This window comes from Cynoglossus semilaevis, chromosome 8, assembly GCF_000523025.1.
Source record: "Cynoglossus semilaevis isolate Cse_v1.0 chromosome 8, Cse_v1.0, whole genome shotgun sequence".
In the NCBI taxonomy this organism is placed as follows: domain Eukaryota; kingdom Metazoa; phylum Chordata; class Actinopteri; order Pleuronectiformes; family Cynoglossidae; genus Cynoglossus; species Cynoglossus semilaevis.
The window spans coordinates 4,608,208-4,627,258 of record NC_024314.1 but is presented as its reverse complement, the minus strand read 5'-3'; the positions used below and the strand labels follow the sequence as shown (position 1 = coordinate 4,627,258).

At 41.9% G+C, this 19,051-nt stretch overlaps 2 protein-coding genes across 5 annotated transcripts in view; both read right to left on the bottom strand.

Annotated features, from left to right (window-relative positions):
- Positions 1–3,119, bottom strand: part of rfng (RFNG O-fucosylpeptide 3-beta-N-acetylglucosaminyltransferase) — a 7,545-nt gene extending 4,426 nt beyond the window's left edge. Inside the window, exons 1-2 of the mRNA XM_008314143.3 lie at positions 2,656–3,119; positions 1,216–1,776 (exon numbers count right to left, since the gene is read on the bottom strand). Coding sequence (XP_008312365.1) covers positions 1,216–1,710 — 495 coding nt within the window. The 5' untranslated portion in view covers positions 1,711–1,776; positions 2,656–3,119. The remainder of the gene's footprint in view (positions 1–1,215; positions 1,777–2,655) is intronic.
- Positions 3,120–3,412: 293 nt separating this feature from the next.
- atp6v0a1b (ATPase H+ transporting V0 subunit a1b) lies at positions 3,413–18,169 on the bottom strand. 4 transcript variants are annotated; one of them, XM_008314138.3, is made up of 22 exons: positions 18,034–18,169; positions 16,804–16,961; positions 16,625–16,703; positions 16,425–16,522; positions 16,204–16,332; positions 16,039–16,121; positions 15,641–15,767; positions 15,466–15,548; positions 15,155–15,248; positions 14,143–14,355; positions 13,649–13,799; positions 13,428–13,567; positions 13,169–13,332; positions 12,419–12,509; positions 12,148–12,266; positions 11,843–12,059; positions 11,289–11,396; positions 10,591–10,791; positions 10,046–10,063; positions 8,562–8,679; positions 8,244–8,415; positions 3,413–4,162 (listed from the first exon to the last, which is right to left on the bottom strand). In XM_008314138.3, the coding sequence occupies exons 2-22, from the start codon at positions 16,918–16,920 to the stop codon at positions 4,069–4,071; spliced, it is 2,616 nt and encodes an 871-aa protein (XP_008312360.1). In that variant the 5' UTR covers positions 16,921–16,961; positions 18,034–18,169; the 3' UTR covers positions 3,413–4,068. The 4 variants fall into 4 exon arrangements, with proteins under 4 accessions (XP_008312360.1, XP_008312363.1, XP_024913386.1 ...); XM_008314141.3 differs by having other exon boundaries at positions 10,591–10,698; XM_025057618.1 differs by lacking the exon at positions 10,046–10,063.
- Positions 18,170–19,051: the final 882 nt, after the last annotated feature.

The following is a 19,051-nucleotide window of genomic DNA, read 5'->3' as shown; positions in this document are numbered from 1 at the left end:
CTAAGAGCAGTTGAATGAGACAGTAGCTTTACGACAGACCAGGACTAAAGTTGATAACCTGAAAATGAACACTGAACAGGAACTTCAGTTCAGTATATCTGTTTAATGTCTAATTTCCTGATAATTAACTCTATGACATTTTTCCTGCTTTTCCTGGAAATTAAATGAAACTTCCTTCAGGTCTGGAAAAATCTACATAGATTAGGAACCCAGGGAAAACATCCTAAAAAAACTGTTAAAGGATCTACAGTAACAACTGTAGAATCCCTCCTGCTCTCAGCTGTAACAAATATTCAAAGTATTAGATCTCATCCAGAGTGGACAGCGTCAGCCAGCTGTTGAAATGAGAGAGAGTATTCTGCAGTATTAACAGTAAACAACTTGATCTGAAGGAGGAAACTGTGGCCGATGGTTGAAATTAGAATTTATTTTCATATAAACACGCCTGTGGTTTCTACTTTATTGCCTCATTGAGGACAAACCCAGTGAAATCTGTGGTGGTGACGATGCAACACCCCTTAATAATTAAATAAAATTACCCCCACAACTGACAAGAGCCAGAACCCATCCATCAGCAGTAAAATGCAGTGCATTCACATGTGCTGTGAATTGAATCTCCTGGTATGATCTGTGTGTGTGACAGCTTTACGTCAGTCACTACAGAGGTTTGTGTTGGAGTGTCACACTGGACGCTCCAGCGCTTGAGTAACAAAGTTTATAGAAAGCAGCGATATTTCTAAACAACCGCAGAATTATGCAAACATGGTTTATTGAGGCAGAAAGTTGGCCGCTGGGATTACATATGAATTAACTTCATGTCATTTGGCCTGGGAAACAGGCTTTTTAGATGATTAATGTTAGAATCTGATGTTGAACACATTGTGCACATGATTCGACCAGCCTTAACTGTAATTCCCATTTAAACACCTGTAAATTAAGTAGTAGATTCAAATTGTAGTATCTAGGATCTAGGCTCTCCAAACACAAGTTGTTCTTACCTAATGTATTCTCTACCACTGATGTATTGAGTTAAACCATTATTGTACAAAGTGTGGTTTATGTTCCATTTTGCTTCCATACTTATCCAACAGTAGTAGAGTGCAAAATAGCAGTCAGCAGGACAATGGCACATGTAAGTACTGCGGCATCACACTGAGAAGGCCTTGGTGATTGTACACTGTTATAAAGAGTAGTGTGCAATTCTGCTCTGCTCACCTGTTCCTTTGCTTGAGAAACCCAGGTCTGAATCAGCAACTCCAGTCTGGACTTGTGGTACTTTCTGGTTGTCTTCACAGCAATAAAGATGTCCTTCAACACTAATGGGTCATGTGACAAAGACAATCCGCTTCCTTTTCTTCTAGAGAAAGGCCATCTGTCTTGGCTTCTCTGATCGTCCACAGTGTCTTCCTCGCCATCCTCAGCTTCTCTGGTCCCTCCCTGGTCCAATAAGCTCCAATTTAGCCCTGTGGCTGAGTCTTTTTCTGCACCGTCCACATGGACCGCTAGATCTCTGGGATGGGACAACGAGCCCACCTGTGTTGGTCGAATTCGGCGTCTGGGCTGAGGTAGATTCACATGACGAGCCGAGGGCTGAAACGAGGGGATGAAGAAGAGCAAGAGGCCGCAGAACAGCAAGGAAAACAGGAAGCAGATCTTGCTGACACCCACTGAGGCAATGTGCATCCTGACCGGCCAACAGAGCAGGTTCATCAGCCTCCAGGGCTGCAGCCGCTCCCAGCAGAACCCTGTCCCATCCTCACAACATCACTGAGAGGCCTGCACAGAGAGGACAACAGTTTAAAATTCTAGTTTAATGTGTTTGTCCCCATTTGTCTCCATTTCACCACATCAAATTCAAGCACTTTATAAGAGAGTTTCACGTTCCTTTCAATGCCTCTCCAGCACTCCACAGCTGTGGAAAATAGTTTTGGGGGAGAATCTGGCACACAGAGGTAAAACCAAGGCAGAGCAGTTTTAATTTACACTCTTCAGTGCATTTTGTCTCTTTTTACTGTGCCAAAATTCCAGTCAGACACATTAAATGGCAAATTTTAGGAAAGTCAACATTTAAATTTAAGAAGCTCTTTTGGAATTAGCATTGCTTGACAATTAGGCTGCAACCAACAAGATTCATGTTCCTGTGGAAAACAAAGGTTCTGGCATTTGTGGTCAAATGTCTAAAGAAAGCAATAATGGTTGATTTAATCAAACTAAAAATGTGAAACAAAGGCTGTGGCAATTGTCAAACTTAATGTTAAATTAATGAGTAAGTCTTGCTTTATTTATTTATTTTACTTTGTTTTAATCCAGATACCTACGTCGTTGACTTTTATTGTTCTACCTTTCAACTTTAGTTTTGTTACTCTCTCTCTCTTGTTACTTGGCAATAAAGCTAGTTCTCTTAATAATAATAATCATACAATTTAATAATTATAAAAAGAATGATAACGGCAACAAAATGAGCTCAAATAGACGACAGCATCTGTCAATGGAAACACATTCTAGTGCAGTATAGTGTGTAATGCAGCATAACGAAGAGCATTAGTACTTCTTTACAACATAATATGGGTGATCGAAGGAACAACTTTTCATCACTTCAGTCAGTTCAGCAGCGACAAGGAAACTTCATTTTAAAAAACCAAACAGTTATCTTACTTAGAAAATCCTCGTGTCGACGATGTTGAAGAATAAATGCCTCCAATGCTCCACTCGTCGTCTTCGCTTTTGTTCCGGCGTGACTTTAAAATCACTCCGTTTTCACCGGATCAGACATCAAAAACTAAAACCATGTGTTACCATTCGGCGTCCAGTAACTAATAAACAAAACTCGTTAAGACGCAGATAACCTCTTAGTACGAATCTAGCCCGCGTCAGGTTAACAAAACACCGGAGAAAACACAGTTCGAGCACCAAAGTAGCCGTAAGTTAATCGTTGATTGCAATCGTATTTCTTGTGAATTCTTTCAAAATAAAAGGCCTATAGAAATGACAAATTAATGCAGCGGTTTCAAAAACATGTTCATGGGATTGGTATGTAATATAATATGTTCTATTGTTAGACCAATTACCTTTTGTTTAAAAGCACAAGTATTTTGTTGTCTATACCACTGTCAAAGTGCTATTTTCGGTTTTGAAAGCACTTCCGGTACATCAGTAAACTTGACAAAGCTCGTAACTTGTTCGTTGGTTCCTTTAGGCAGCAGCACAGCGACCTCACGTGACCATTAGCAGTCTCTGACGCAGCGTTTCACTGATCAGCACGACTTTAAAGGTCTGCTGTGGGAAATGTACCAAGACATTAACCATAGAATTACGCAGTATAAGTCACTTCGAAATGTGACCCAAAGATAAGGGTGCTTATAAAGTTCATACCCAAAAGGACCTGAAATACAAAAATAAAGGGTGCACAAGATTGATATGAGTCTTTATTACAGACCACAACACATCACCACTCACTTTATTTTCCACCATTCACTGACCTACATCAAATTTCATGCTTTTTGGTGCTTTTCCTCATAAATGGTTTTGTATTGGTAAACAAGGAGAATGAACACAAGAAAGCCACTGGACACAGCACAATACTATTTTATGAAGAGTTCTGGGGTTTGTTTTTTGTATACACTGATCAAACACTAGAGGAATCACAATACTATAATACTGCAGACCAATTATATTGCACCATGTGGTGTCATGGTCTCAGAACTCTATTTTATGCCATTTGCACTGCATGAAACCACAATAAATCAGTCTTGTGTTACCCTTCTTCAGTTCTTATGTTAAGGTATTAATTCAAATAATAATACTTGTTGTGATCCACAAATTATAATAATTTTTTAAAGATTTTTAAACAGTGTGTTGGTGATAGAATTTTCTCCTATAGTGAACGCTTTAATCGTGAGGGAGACCGTTTGCAGTGATGGGATGACGTAAAGCTATACAATACACGCTAGAGGGAGACAGATAACTGCACATGGGGCCCAAACACGCAGACGGTCAAACACACATGACCAAAGGCCCCTTTGGAGACACGGGTGGTTCGTGTTGTGGGGGGTGGGAGTTGAAGTCCACTCATTCGTCGAACCGACCCTCCAGGATACTCTCGAAGGAGAAGGGAACGAACTTAAAGCCCTGGCCAGAGTAGAACTTGTTCTGAAACTCCACCCTGTAAAATGACAATAAAAAGGTACAAGTACACAAATATTACTCAGAAATGTCTGTAATGAAAGCTCCACAAACACAAAACTGATGCAAATCTCCAAATACAAAAGGTCAATTATTCAATGGCTTGTTTTGAGAGTAAAATGAAGACGCTTTTTCATGTTCTGTTAAAATGACTGTGTAGCAAAGATCAACAGTTTGTTGTTGACTGGAAACTCCAACAGCATCCGTGGGTGTGGCTGCCACAAATTATTACAGCCTAACACTAAAGTAAATTAAGCTGCTGATGAAAGCGAGAATGTCTCTGACTTTAAAGAGAACTTTAAATGATGACACTCCTCACAGTTCAAAGGTGATAACAACAAATTCAGTGGCCTGTTATCACGACTTTAAGGCAGGGCACATTCCATTAAAGTACAGTCTGTCAGAGTAAGATACCTCCCACACAACAGTGGAAATATGTTTACATCTTTTCCTCAAACGTCTCCTGCATGAGGTACACAGATAATGTAGGAGCGCAGTTTTACATTTAAAACGTTCTAATCCTGTGTCGCCATCACATTTACATTTAGCTTTACTTTTACAAAACTTTACCTCAGAGACTCAGTGGCACATGATGTACCACAGAGGCTGGGTTCACTGCAAACAGCAAACACATGAGTGTTGTTTCTATGAGTTGTCTGGGAGATGAGAGCCTGGAACTGTTTGTTATGATGTGATCTTTTTCAGACTCGTGTAATATTTTACAAATTACTCTGACAGGTTGTGGAAATCTGGCAGTTCTCATTTTGGAAGCAGCCATTTTTAGAGAATGGTAATTCACAAATCATACAAAAGTTGCCCTCTATGATTCAGCTAAAGGTTAGCAAAGAGACAGCTAGACGTCAGCATGCAGAAATAGAAATACCTTAGCTTAGCTGGCCAGGCATGTAGTCAGAAACTGCTAAAAACAATGGACAATGTCTAACCAAAGGTTTCTTACAACTGTTCAAAATGTGCGTGATCATCGTCTTTTAATCACCTCACCATTCCTGTGGATGTAGATGAATGTTTCTGTTGTGAACAAGGTTTATTAGCGCTGAAGAACTTACAGCTAACCTGGACGAGTTTCAAACCTGTGATCTTTGATAAAGGCAACACTTTCCAACAGTTTGGGTGCTGCACAAGCACTTTTTTTTTTTACAAGAGCACAGTAAGTAGTCTGAGGAGGGAGGTTACAAGAGCACAGTAAGTAGTCTGAGGACTACTTTTATGACATGAGTTTTTTTTGTATTGCTAGAACTAAAGAATGTAAAATGCATTGTGTGCAAATACTGTGTATTTTCTTGCTCTGCAAAAATCGGAGCCTGTTTTTGACTCTGCGTATGCTGCAGTTTCCAAAACAACAACAGAGGATCCCAGAGCCAGGGCAATAAGGACTGTTTGACATTCTGTCAAACCTTTTTTTACATTTTGTTAATAGATACTGGCGTTAAAAGGACAGGCATGTATTAAGATACAAAACTCTAGGTTCCAATAAGCATTTCCTCAAGCGTGTTTATATTACATCACTGGTCCTGTAACTGACTTGAGGTCACTCCTTCATACATCAGAAAAACACGATATCTGGATTAGGACGATAAAAGTGAGGTATGTGCGGAAGATGAACTCGGAACGTTTTCTGATACAATCATCGTCAGTGTAATTCTTTCCTCTCTGGACACAAAAGGATTATTGTTATTCTGAAATTCTTAACAATCTGATGTCTTCATTTAGGAGGGTTTTGGGTTCCTGTTGGTTCCTGGCCTCAGAAGAGAGGGGAGTGCCCAGGAATGTCTCCTGGCCATGGCAAATATTTGGCCGGCCTGAGAGGACAACACTTTGAAAAGAGGAAAGAAATGAGATTTCCTCTGAGCAGAGGTGGAAAGAAAAGCTCGTACCTCGCACGTATTACCCTTCACATGCAGAGGTGTGAGCGTGTTTGTGTAGCTAACTCATCAGCACGTGTGTGTGAAGGGTGGACTGGGTCATTTGCATGTTGCAGGACTCTTTCCATCCACTCACCTGTGTGAAAGAATGCTGCACTACTCTTTTTGACCTTAGCAGGGACATGTGGAGGTGACACACTGCTGCTTTATTAACAAGGGGCTTCACAACCGTGCATTCAAACACACACCGGCGCCTGAGGGCTCAAAACAGACCTTCAAACCTCCACTGAACAATATGAATTCCTACGAAACAAGTTCATAAATTCAAATCATACAAACCAGTGCATTTCCTCCACTGTGGCAAACTGATTTAATGAGTCTGTCCCAAAAATAGTGCTGTGCCCTGGAGGGGCCTGCCCCTCACTTTGGGAACCACTGCTGTACACAGTACACAGTAGGACGTTCAATCTGAACATTAGAGGTCACAAGGTGCATCCACATAATGACATATCCACCCAAACTGTGGTCTTTCAGTCTGATGCCCATGGCAAAGTTTTTTCCCCCCAAAAATGTAAATATTGAAGCCAGTGTTTAACTGTTGTGTTTAACAGCTTAAAAACGCCTCAGTATTTTTCTATCACTGCTGGTCAAGGTCAACTGAAGAAGACACTAACAGAGCTGGTCCTCAGTAGTTTGTTCATTTTGATGATGGATGAATGGGAAGAAAAACACTTTTTGGGACACAGACAGAATAAATGATTCAGCGTCTGTGTTCATGGTGTCACCTGGTCCAACAGTGCGGTTCACTTTTGTGGTTTTTTGATATTTTTGGAAACAATGGAGCCTCTTGTGTTGTAAAGGTCGGATTCGACACATCTTCACCATGATCATAGTTTACATCCTGCTATTACAACACAGAGAAGATGTTACACCCATTGTGTTGCTCTCTGTGCATTCTGTAAGCTGTTGTTCACCTCGTCTCTGAACTCTGTTCTGCATGTATTGCAGCTCAGGGCCTCTTGAAAATGCGTGCTTCTTCGTAACTGTTTTATCAGGTTATCCAGTAAAAAATATTTTCACAGCCTTGCAGATGTTCACTCATCATGGATATCATGGAGCTTATGTGTATTTTTGTGGTATTTTGTTTAGAAAAGCTCATTTCTTTTCCTTGGATCTGATGAGAAGGCGACTCCATTGCCAGCGATGTGCAGATAAAAATGTGTAGCTTGGCCTGGAGTCAAGCTAAATGAGCTGATGTCATAGAATTATATAAGATATAGATACAGCAATTAAGACATCAGAGGGAATTTGATATAAAATCACTACTTTGGGGGTGGATATAACCAACCCTCATTTGTCCAAACAGACACGTTGACATTTAGATAACAGTCATTTGGGTAAAAATAACTGCAAACTGAAATCTATTTACCCACTCATTGTCATTTATTCTGGATTTTATTTTTATTTATGTGTACATTTACTGTGATAAAATGTCTTCTTTTTATTATGATGACTTAATAATTCACGATAACCTCCATTTCTTCTTTTAACAGGCTATCATAACATCTGACATCATGACACAGCTTAGCTGTACATGTCATAGTAATGATCGCACTTTATCCTGGTGATCAATGACCTGCCTCCAATGTGTATTTGGCATTTCACTTTGTTTCTTTTGGAGCACTCTGCAGAGGTGCAGGGTGGATCAGCTGGGTGGAGGTGGTGCTAGGAGGCGCCTGAGCAGGGTGTGTGTGTGTGTGTGTGTGTGTAAGGTTATCTGGAGTTGTGTTTGTGTGCCTGTGTATGTTCACAGTTTGGAGAAGCTCTCCAATTCAGGAATGTTTCATGTTGACAGCATTCCTGGTGTATAAGCAAAAGTGCAGAACGGCAGCTCTGGCAGAAGCACGTAGTTCAAGAGGTGGAGCACCACAGCTCACTGTGTTTTCAATCAACGTGGAATCCATTGTGTCGAACTGTTCACTACGATACTGTGTGTGTGTGTGCACGTGATGAGTGTTTTTGTGGGAGTGCTGACGTTGGACATACTGTATATACAGTACATAATATCTGTTTGGACTCTTCCCTGCCTGCATGTGAGGACAATGTATAAGTTTGTTCCCCGGTTCCATGTGTGGATGTTGTGAGTATACTGTATGTGTGTGTGTGTGTGTGTCTAACCAGTGCAGACGGAGGGCGTGCAGGAAGGCCGACAGCCCCTCCATGACCAGCAGGATGGCGACAGTGAGGATGGCAAAGGCAGCAAAGATGATTGAGAGGCCGAAGAACCCGCCACCGCTGCGAGACGACAGGCCCAAGTGCATGACCATGGACCACAGGACCTCTGACAGCTCTGCACACACACACACACAAAACAATGCAATTACTACAACATACACACAAGATTCTTCATCCTGGGGGTTTCTTCTTAATAAAAGTGACTTGACTTCAGGGTCCAAATGAAAGTACAGAGAAAAACGAGTCATTGTTTTTACTTACGTGCATGGGCCAGGCTCAGGGCCCAGAGTCGCAGGTAGGAGGCAGTGTTGGAGATGCAACCCAGACAGTACTCTATGGTGTGGATGGCCTGGTGAACAGCCACATCTCCAAAATCAAACTGTGGTGGAAGAGACAACCCCTCATCAGTAAGAGTCAGCATATTGACTCTATGGATTTAGGACTGTTTCATCTAAGGTCTGCTCTCTGGCATATTATTACACATATGTTTCTCAAAATCTGGCTGCAACCCATCAGTGCAGTTTGTTTGTGACACAAATCATCACATTTGTTTATTTTAGACCTACTAAACACTCAACCCTGTATGTAACTGTTAGGGTGGCACCCAGCCAGTATGAAATGAACAGTGGAAATGACTACAGAAATCAGGTTATCAGTTTAACCAGATTCTGCCTTCACCCTTGATCCCTGGCTGAGTCCCAGGGAGTAAAACAAAAAGCAAACATGTCAAACTTGTTTGGGTTTGTTTCTGCTTTTTTCCGAGATCACAGAGCAGGCTATTGTTTGTGTATTGTAAAGCCAACTAGAGTTCCTCAATTCTCTCCATCCTGGAGCAAGACGAGCCTTTCCTGTGTGAAGTCGACAGGAGGAGGGAAAAGAACGGGTCTCCAATGTTCTACGTTGCTGCTGTTGTTGGCTTTGGCTCACCAATGGTCTGGTTTCCTCTTTCCACGATTCTCTTTTGTCCTTGGACACGTGAAACAGAGTTCACGGAAGCTGCACTCATTGTTCCCAGTGAAAGGGTCTCTGACTCAAGTGGCTAATGAAAACAACATACATGCTAACATGCTGTAATGGCAAAAGGGACGGAGGGAATGTCATGACCACATATTCATATGTTTGGTACACGATGGATAAACAGTACATTTCTTTGGGTTTTTCTTCTTCTCTTACAATCTCAGCTGTTACTTTCAGGGTTGCAACAAAAGATAAACCCAGAAAAAAAGGTAAAAGTCAAAAAGTCTGGAGTTCATAGTTACAGGTACTGTATATCTCCTGTTCTTTATTTGAGTGTTTTTAAAACCTTTAGCAGTTTTTTAAATGCCAGATGTCTTCCATCCTTCCCAGGGAGGCTCACACCTTTTATCAATAAACATGAAGTGGCCTCACATTCCTATAAGGTTTACTTGCTGCTTGATTCTTCAGCCTCGCCTTCGTTGTTGCTTTTTCAAATCATCCTTTGATTGAGGATCACTCAGTGTTTTTGTGGGGTTTAAATGTTAGAAGTGAACCAACAACCAAATCAGTTAGTGAACAAAACGCACCAACAGATTTCTTGTTTTCACACATCGTTCCAAAGCTAAGTTACAGTAAATGGCTGGATTTAATTTTGGACTATTTTCAGGTAAAAAACGTTAAGGGAACCAGAGACACAAAATATGACAGGGATCAAACAGATAAACAGATAAAATCTTGGCAGCATCCACGCATGCTTTTCAAAAAAGACATTAAGGTGTGAGTCTTACCGGCTCCTCCTCTGAGTGCTTGAAAGTAAATGAGAGTCAAATATTAGCAGCAGATATTCTTCTTTTTCATAGAAATTGAGGACAGCTATTGTCTGTAGGGAATCATCAGAAATGATCTATTTCTAAACCAGGCTCAAACTAAGGCTCTGTGAAGGATTAGGACTGTATTTCAGTCAGTGCTGTAAAAGTCTGCAAACATATATGGGAAAACTATTGCGCAACAAAGGCTGAACCACAGGAAGAAAAAAAAATGTTTTCAGAGTTCATAAATTCCACATGCTCCTTCTTATGACAACCACCTTTGTGTTTATGTTTCTGAGATGGAAACTCCATCTCTTATCAGCTCTGCTCCATACCAGCTCTCCCTCCTCTCCTCCCTTCCCCTCTAATGTCCTCTTCTCTCCTCACTACACAAGAAACGCTGCTCTCTAAAAGAACAACAGGGGTAATCACCGTGGTAGGAAACTATAAGCGCTGGGACAAATGTCTGTACTCTTCAAAGAAAGAGTGGAGGATGAGTAACTGTGCATTTTTTGCGTTATTACCTCATCCCCCTCCTCCGAGTGCTGGGAGAGATGGTCATGGTCCATGATGCCAGCCTCGTCCTCCGTGGGCCCATTGCCCACCCGGACTCCTCCGAACTTCTGTGTGCCCTGTTGAGTGAGTCCGGTGCATGATGAGGACACGCCTGTTTGCTCTAAAGACTGCTCTAGATTCTCTGCAGGGGTTTCTTCCCTCTTCTGGGACTAGATACAAAAGCCACAAGAGCTGTGTCTAGCTTAAAGCAAGCCTTTGGTTCATCGCTTTCTTTCTCAATTTGTTAAGCAACCCCACCCCAGTGCAGAAAGTGAAGCTTTCCATTCCAAGGTGTCACATACCCAACAGTTTTGACGGTTCATTAATGCTGGAGTCAATTTGACTGCTAAACTGTTTGAGTTTCAGTAGCTCTGGTCTCCAGGTAAAGTCAAATAAATGTCATGAAAATGGAAGAAATTATGAAATGTTAGATCAAAAACTGTTGGGTGTGTAGTTTTACTTGTCAGTTTGACATCAAAATATTAGCGTTTCCAAGGCAGGCTTTAAGCATCATTCATGACAACACAACCAACCACGGTACACAGTACACGGTGCATTGAAATGAATGGCACAGTAGGATTGGAGGGAGAAGGGTTATATCGCAGGTTATACATGTTACTGAATAAAAGTGTCATTAAAGGTCAAAGGAAGGCTCAGATCCACATACCAGGTGCCTTTTCCACAAATGCTGACGCCGAAGCACCATAGTTTTCACAACCAGCATACAGGGAACACATGCAAGGGCAATCAGCACCAACAAAATCTGGATCCCCATCTACAGATTCAAACAGAGAGAGGGTTAAGAATGTGATGGTGATGTCAGACAGGGAGAAGAAGAAAAATCCGACCTGAATCAGTTCTTCCACAAATTACAGAGTAACCACAGAACTGTTGGAACTCACTGACAGAAACAAGCTTTCCTCTTAGTCGATACTTCAGTGGACGACAGGTGTGTCCTGACCTTTACACTGTCCCTTAATAGTTGGAAAAGGGCTGAAGTTTCTGAGAAAAGAACTGCAGTTTCTATCTTTTATTTCATCCGTCTAAGGCAGGAAATTAACACCAAACACGATAAATACTGATCTAGATAGTTCTAGTTAGGAGTGATGTGGTTTTTGCAGTAAATCCTCCCTTTGGCTGACCTCAGCTACAGCATCACATGGGGAAAAAAACCTTGTGAGTTAGAAGAATTCGAGGGATGAAAAGACAGAGAGGGGGCACCTGTCCCGCGTAAAGGGGTTTGTTGGTGGGGTCGTTGTAGTTGAAGAGACACATGTTGATGAAATGGATGAGCAGGCTGGGAGCGTCCTTGGACGTGGTAGCATCGTAGGCCGTCCACTTGTAGAAGACCAACAGGACCAGGTAGCCAAAGAGGGTGGACATGAAGACGATCTCTGGGATGAAGCCCAGGAAGATGTTCAATGGCTTCTTGAAGTAGCTGCAGTGGAGGGAATGGATGAAGCAGATGTTTAAGAACCCAGGGTTTATTAAAGAAGCAGCGACTGCCGTCAGTGCTGCGTACGTACAGGTGGTTGAACAGACTGAGGGAGACTCCAAACAGCATGTGTATGACGCCCAAGACCACGGACATCTTCATCTTGAAAGAGTTCAGGAAAGTCAACTTGTTGGTGGCAACATTCCAAATCTGCAGAAAAGACAAAACAGGGTCACAATTCGAATCATATTTAATCCCCGGTGCAGTCTGCTCCTTTTTACGAGCAGATTTAACACAGCAGTGATAACATCTCCACCGCCAGCCAAATATTTGTGGTGTTTTAATGAGCGTGCAGGTTTTACCGGGTCAATTCCAAGAGGATACGGTCCATTGAAGACACCGGGGACAGCTGGGTCCAACTGGAGAACTGCGTTTCCATCCAGAGTCTCAAATCTATGAGACAAATGCAGTCACTAAGATAACTGACGTACTTTAGTTTTCAGAAAACAGAACAGCTGGCTGGGATGAAGAACTGCACAGCAGTATCTCAGATCGATTTTTTGAGGGTTTGAAGAGTTTTTAAGTACACACAACATTTCTAAGACCCAAAATAGGCAAACTACCCGCTTGAGTTTTTGTGTTATGTGTCATCTGAGCAGCTAGGTGAAGGAATGCAGTTATTAACCTCTCAGGCCAACATTTGGGTCACTGGGATTCCCTGAGTCAGGGTGTGAATGGTTGTGTCAACGACATGCGTATTTAACTCTAAAGATAGCCAATGACCCTCTGAGGTTAAATACCAAGAAAGTCAGGGAGATGTTTAGAGGATTCTTGGAATTAAAGGTTATGATTTCAAAGCACATTTTGAAAAGTGTAATTCTCTCCTACTGCAGTGGGAGACTGTGTGAGTCAGGCAACATTTCTGGAACATTAAGTGGCGTCTGGGTCCAGAGAGCCAGAGGCAGGACACTTAACTACTGAAACATAGTGCTAGGGACGATAGTGTTAGGGAAATGTTCTGGACGAACTTCAGAGTTATTTGTGGACACTCACTGACACTGACAGCGAAACAAAAACTCACAGCCCAGTCCAAGAACTTTTGCTTGACTTACGTCCAATTTGCTCCTTTGGGGCCAAACATGGGCCTGACGCTCCATCCAGAGCCAAACATATTCAGTGACTTGGAGAAGCAGTCGTTGTAAATGATGCCGGTGTAGATGGAGAAGATTCCCATCAGGAGGATGATGTAGCGCCCAGCAAACACCATGTTAAACATCTGCAGGGACACACGATGGATCCAAACGTCAGACACATTTTTTGAATGAGCTGTCAATTCATCAGAACTGGTCAGACACGTCTTCGGAAAATGACCTCATTGTCACTCTTCTGGGCCAGGATGCGACTCTCTCGGATGACCAGGTAGAGGGCGGCGCAGGTCATCAGCACACCGTGACCCATGTCACCAAACATAACAGCGAAGAGGAAGGGAAACGTAATGATGGTGTAGGGAGCTGCAACAAACAATTGTACAACCAGGCTCAATAAAAAGGATTCACATAGTGTGTCAAATAAAATGGTGTTTTTTAAATCACCCGGGTTAATCTCCCTGTAGTTTCCGATTCCATAGGCATCCACGATGTTCTGGAAGCCTGATGTGAACTTATTGGTCTTGTTGAAGGTGGGCGGAGTCTGTTTGGTTTGCATCCTGTTGAGGATGGACGGCACTGTTGAGCCGCTCCTCTCCTGCCAAATAATAACAAGCAAAAGATTACAACATAATCCAGAATTCGGTGTTCTTAGTTTTAATCTGTACTTCATCGCTCTCTAAATGTAAACTATTTAAGGCTACCGTTCACCTATTCTGACCACTGTATTCGTGTCACTCTGCCCAAGCCAAATATACCATCAGATGGCCGTGTTTATCGACAGCCCACTTAGTACAACATGAAAGGTGTCAATGCTTATGAGTGTGAAGTAACAGATGACAATAACAGGAAGCAGAGCCACGAAGTCCTGCTGCAGAACAGTCGACTCCAAATGACAGTAAACAACTTGACCAAACATTCAGACAAAAACATCAACTCACCGTCCCTCTACGCAGAGCAAACTGAATGGAGTCCAGGTCCGAGACAGGACACCACACCTCAGCGATCAGACACTTCTGTGTGACGTCAATGTTACAGAGGTTGAGTGTGTGGTAAATGGCCTTCATCTTCCTCACTTTGATGAACCACACGCGCATGGTTTTGGAGGCAGCCTGCAGCACACGCTGGCGGTGGTCCTCGGTTTGGTTCAGCACCTACAGAGGAAGGTTTGTTTCACAGAGGACATTTCTCAGTGTACTGGTGAACACTGTGTGTTTTTGTTATTATAATCCTAAAAAGCTCAAACACATTTCTTTTCAATTTTCATCAACAAAATGTCAAATCTGCTATGCAGAAGGTTGTTATTTTTCTCCCTGGACCCAGAATATTTGCTATATTTGTGAATATTTGTGTATGTTCTCTTTCAGTGAAGTCACTGCTCTGCCACCAAAACCAGAGCCTTGTTTATTTTCACGCTTGAATGTTCAATATAATTTTCAGTAAAATGCACTATTGTAACACAGTGGAAGTCATTGTATGAGGTCAGCCTTAGACCTGCCAGGCTGGAAAATCATTGCCTTTCTCCGGCCTTAAAGAGATTAACCTTAGTTTGAACAACACTAACAAACTGGACAAAAGTCTTTCACAGATTAGTCACAAAAACACACACATACTGTACAAGAGCTTTTGAAAGTGGACATAATGAATTATTTTATAAAGAAAACTGAGCGGACGTCTTAACTCAGACTTCCTGTTTGTCAGAAGTAATTTGATTTCTTGTTGTCTAATAGGAAACGTGTAACAAAGACTACAAAGACGCCTTGACCCAATAAAACAAGTAAAATATGAACCATAATAAATAATAAATAGGTGTAACCTCCAGGTCCTGTTGCCACATTGTTTGTCATTTTTGACGTAACTTTCACCTTCTGTTGTTTGTCGACATCAGTTAATTCACTATGTAACGTCACATGTTTGGAAGGGCCTGACCACAGAGCCTGACCACACACATACCATCTGGAGGTCGTCAATGCGACTGTTGACACCAGCCAGCATCTCCTTTCTCTCCTGTGGGGTCTCTGGACACGGATACAGGGAGGCACGGAATCTGGGAAAATACAACCAGAAAATGATCTGTTAAAACATTCATTAACACTACAGAGTCAGTGTCATGACCAACTGACTGATGCAATTAAGGACAGTGTGGTATTCAATAACAGGGCTAAAAGCTCTGCACCATAAACCAGGCCTCCACCAACACACAGGTGGGATAAAAGGCAGGGTCTTTCTTTCATAATAAAAGTAAAGGATGAGAGAACGCTCACCCCTCACAGATCTTCTTCACTCTGTTCTTCAGCTGGTCACCTTGGAAGAAGATGATGAAAACTGATTTGTAGGCCTGGTCTCCCTGTTTGAAATACAAATACAAGGTTCAAACTTGTATTTAGTTGTTTCTTCTTGTGGACACTTTAATGTGAGGTTGTTTTTGTGTGTGCTGACCGTGGTGGGATCCTCCAGAGGGTCCTCGATCTCTGCCTTCCTGAGGAAAACATTTCCACGACAGACTCTCCACAGCATCCTCTCAAAGGTGGGAATCCTCTCCCTGTTGATCACCCCGGCCACAAATCTGTGTCCACCAAACACAGGGCAGATGAGGCCTTTACAATGACGAATATAATAATACAATAACTAGGTTTGTGCTCCAAAAATGTTGTTTTCCATTCTTCTAACATTTTAATAGGGAACACTGTGATCTGATAAGCAGACGGGCAAAACTTGTGATCTTGTGATCAAAGGCCTTTCTTCAGACAGCCAGCTTTTGTGTGGTGCCTCCATGTGACTTTGTATTTGCCAAAAAATCTGCCTTGTTATGATCCCATGCTTCCCTCAGGCTTTACCCCAGTCTGAGCGGTGCTCCTCGGCCTCCCTCGCTGCCTTCCATCAGTGCTGATGACTCTTCCAGCAGGTTTGGATCCTCCATCTGTCAAAAAAAGAATTCAAAGAGACCTTATTTATTACATATCATCCATTACGAGCTTTGTGTACATGAGCCGCCAGCAAACCTCATCAAAGAACTGCTGGGTTCGACGGAGGATGTGTTTGAGCTCTGTCAGCTCCAGGAAGTTCTTCTTCAGGGCTTCCTGGTTGGTGTTGATCTCCTTCAGTTCGTTCTCCAGCTTCTCAAAGGTGGCCTGGAGATCACACGCCACAGATCACAGGACTTCACATTGGAACTCTTCCCTGAGTGAGAATGGTTTGTTGATGAAGTTCAGTGATTTCTCACCTCCAGATCGATCATGTCTCTGGGAAAAGGCACCTCTGGATTTTCTCCAGTGTCCACGGTCGGGAGGCTGGCCTTCTTGATCTCCTTTTCCACAAACCCTGTTTATGAGGCAAAAATCCACCTTTAAAGTGACCGTTCCCAAACGCTGATTAGTGTGAAAGTGTGTCAGGGCCTCAGGATGACTGTGTCTGATTACTCACTCAGTTTTCTGTCCATCTCCTCACACCTTCTCACTTCATTAACAAACTTGCGTTGGAACACGTTTACATCTGGATTCAGCTGCCAGATGGAAAATATGAAGAAAAAGAAAACTGCCATTTATCATTCATTATACTGTCTGGCAAAACCATTTGATAAAGCACATGTGTCCTGTACTTACATCTCTAAACTGGACCATACCCAGTTCCCCCAGCTCACTGACGCAGCAGTACGCTGCCTCAGACTGGAGGAAGAGCTGGGCCAGGGTCATCTCCTCACTTCTGAACAACTCCCCCATGATGACCACTGAATCACCACCTTCACTAGAGTAAAACAAACCTGTAATGATGCAATAAAGTATTTTGGTGAGGTTTACTTTATTATGGCTCTTTTATTATGTACTCTAACCAAGTACAGTGCTGTTGGGAGGCATATACCCAGAGAAGATCACACCTACATCAGACATGTCTAAGCCACTAAACAGCTTTCAAAGCAGAATGTCACTAACTGATACAAGCCGGGTTTTAAACTAACACAACAATACAAGGCTCATTTTTTAAGCTTATTATAAATGACAACTTCAATTGCAGTAACACTGCTTACCAGCAGGGGGTTGTTCCAGCAATACAACGCTGATGATCGCAGCAAAAATGAATACGGCATCAAGAACATCAACGGACTGGAGTGCATTCGTTAAAATAATGTTGCTATTGTCTTGCTGTCTGTCACATATATTTATTTATGTTTCCTTCGAAATAAACATGACGTAACAACAAAATTGCTCATGGTAAAAGCAGAACACTGGTAATAATAGCAGCAAAAATACACTCCTGTGTCATAGAAGTAAAATGAGAGCATCACTGACGTCGCAGCATCTCTCCACCTCCTCCACCTCCTCCTCCATCTGCTGCTGCATTTGTGCCCTTCACTGCTCAAGGACGCCATGATGCTGCTGTCAGTCAGGCCTGCAGCTCACCGAGAGCAGCTTCACCAAAACGAAGCAATCACTAAATAACGCTTCTTCGACGTTGCTCATAATCATGATCGGTGATTTTAACTCATGTTTGTCCACCATTTATATATTTATAAAAAACAAACAAACAATAAAAGCAACATAAACGGGCACGTAGTACGTGCTGTAAACGCTAAGGATCAGTGAGGCTTTTAAAAGCAGACGCGCGTAAACAAACAGTTCTAAAATGCATGCATGTATATTGTTGCACCGTTTTTAATGTCATATTATCATCCTTCCTCGGCGTCCATCGCATCTTTTGCCCCCCGAAGGACACATAAAACGCAAAGATCCGACCGTTCACAAATAAAATATCAGTTTCTAAAACATGCACAGGGTCAGGAACATTTTAACACATTTATAAAAATGACAGACAAAATGAGTTTTTCTCCCACTCACCTGTTTCTCAAAATTCAAATTCTCCTAAACGCTCTGGATGAATGAATGGATGGATGGACTGGAGTACAGTGTAATGTTAGATATGGTGAACGCAGAAACAGGGAAGTCGTTTTCTTATTTCAAAATAAAAGCAAAAAGAATTTAATTGTGTTGTTTTTTTAACGAAAACAGAGTAAAAGTGTCATCGTTTATGTCTCAGAGTACAGTGAAAATGTTCATCTGTGCTGCATTTAATTATGGAAAGTGAAAATGTTTCAACTTGTGTATTTTGTTTTAATCTGAAAATCGGTACCGGTGGAGAATTTCATTGGCTAAACTCTGTAAAGTAATAAAAACAGATCATCCTCATGAGGATAGGTGGTCATCAACAAGCTAGTTTAAAACCCAAACTAGTTCTACATAGGTAAAGAAAATGACTACACACACTGCCATACTATACTGTCCATATTGTTAAATTGTTATTGTTTTTTTTTTTTAGTAGTAGTACTAGTCATAGTAGTCGCAGTAGTGGCAAAACAAACTGTGTGCTGCAGAAGCCAAGCCGGAGTTTGCAAAAGTTAACAGTCTATTTTACAGTGGCACTAAAAGTCCGTGTGATGCAAATTTCAAGGGCAATTTGAGAAATCTGAATGGTGCACTATTTTAAACTGTTATTTTGATAAACACAATGACACCATAATTGAAACTTATTCCTTGTAAATACATCTTAAACCAAGTGCTGGTTTTCAACCCATCCTCTAAACATCCTCAGTGTCTACCAGATGTGGTGGAACACTCAACAACTGGCCAAGTGTTGAGTCAGTCCTAACCAGATTCTGTAGAAATGTTCCACGGTTCCACATGATACGGAGTTTAAACCAGGACACTGGAAAGATGCCAGGAGGTAATTTTGGAAACATGGAACTCCCATAACGTACATAAATTAGAGGCAGCTATTCAAAGATAGCTTTCCGTCTCATTCTGGGGTGCCATGTGGTTTCCATAACTCTCATGCATCTGAACGTTTTTTCTCCTTCCC

Coding starts and splice junctions, on each gene's coding strand:
- atp6v0a1b (XM_008314138.3), bottom strand. CDS start 16,920: ATGGGGGAGTTGTTCAGAAGTGAGGAGATGACCCTGGCCCAGCTCTTC. Junction 12,060..12,147: donor CTCAGTCTGTTCAACCACCT/GTACGTACGCAG, acceptor CCTCCACTGCAG/CTACTTCAAGAAGCCATTGA. Junction 4,163..8,243: donor CACGCCCTCCGTCTGCACTG/GTTAGACACACA, acceptor GTCATTTTACAG/GGTGGAGTTTCAGAACAAGT.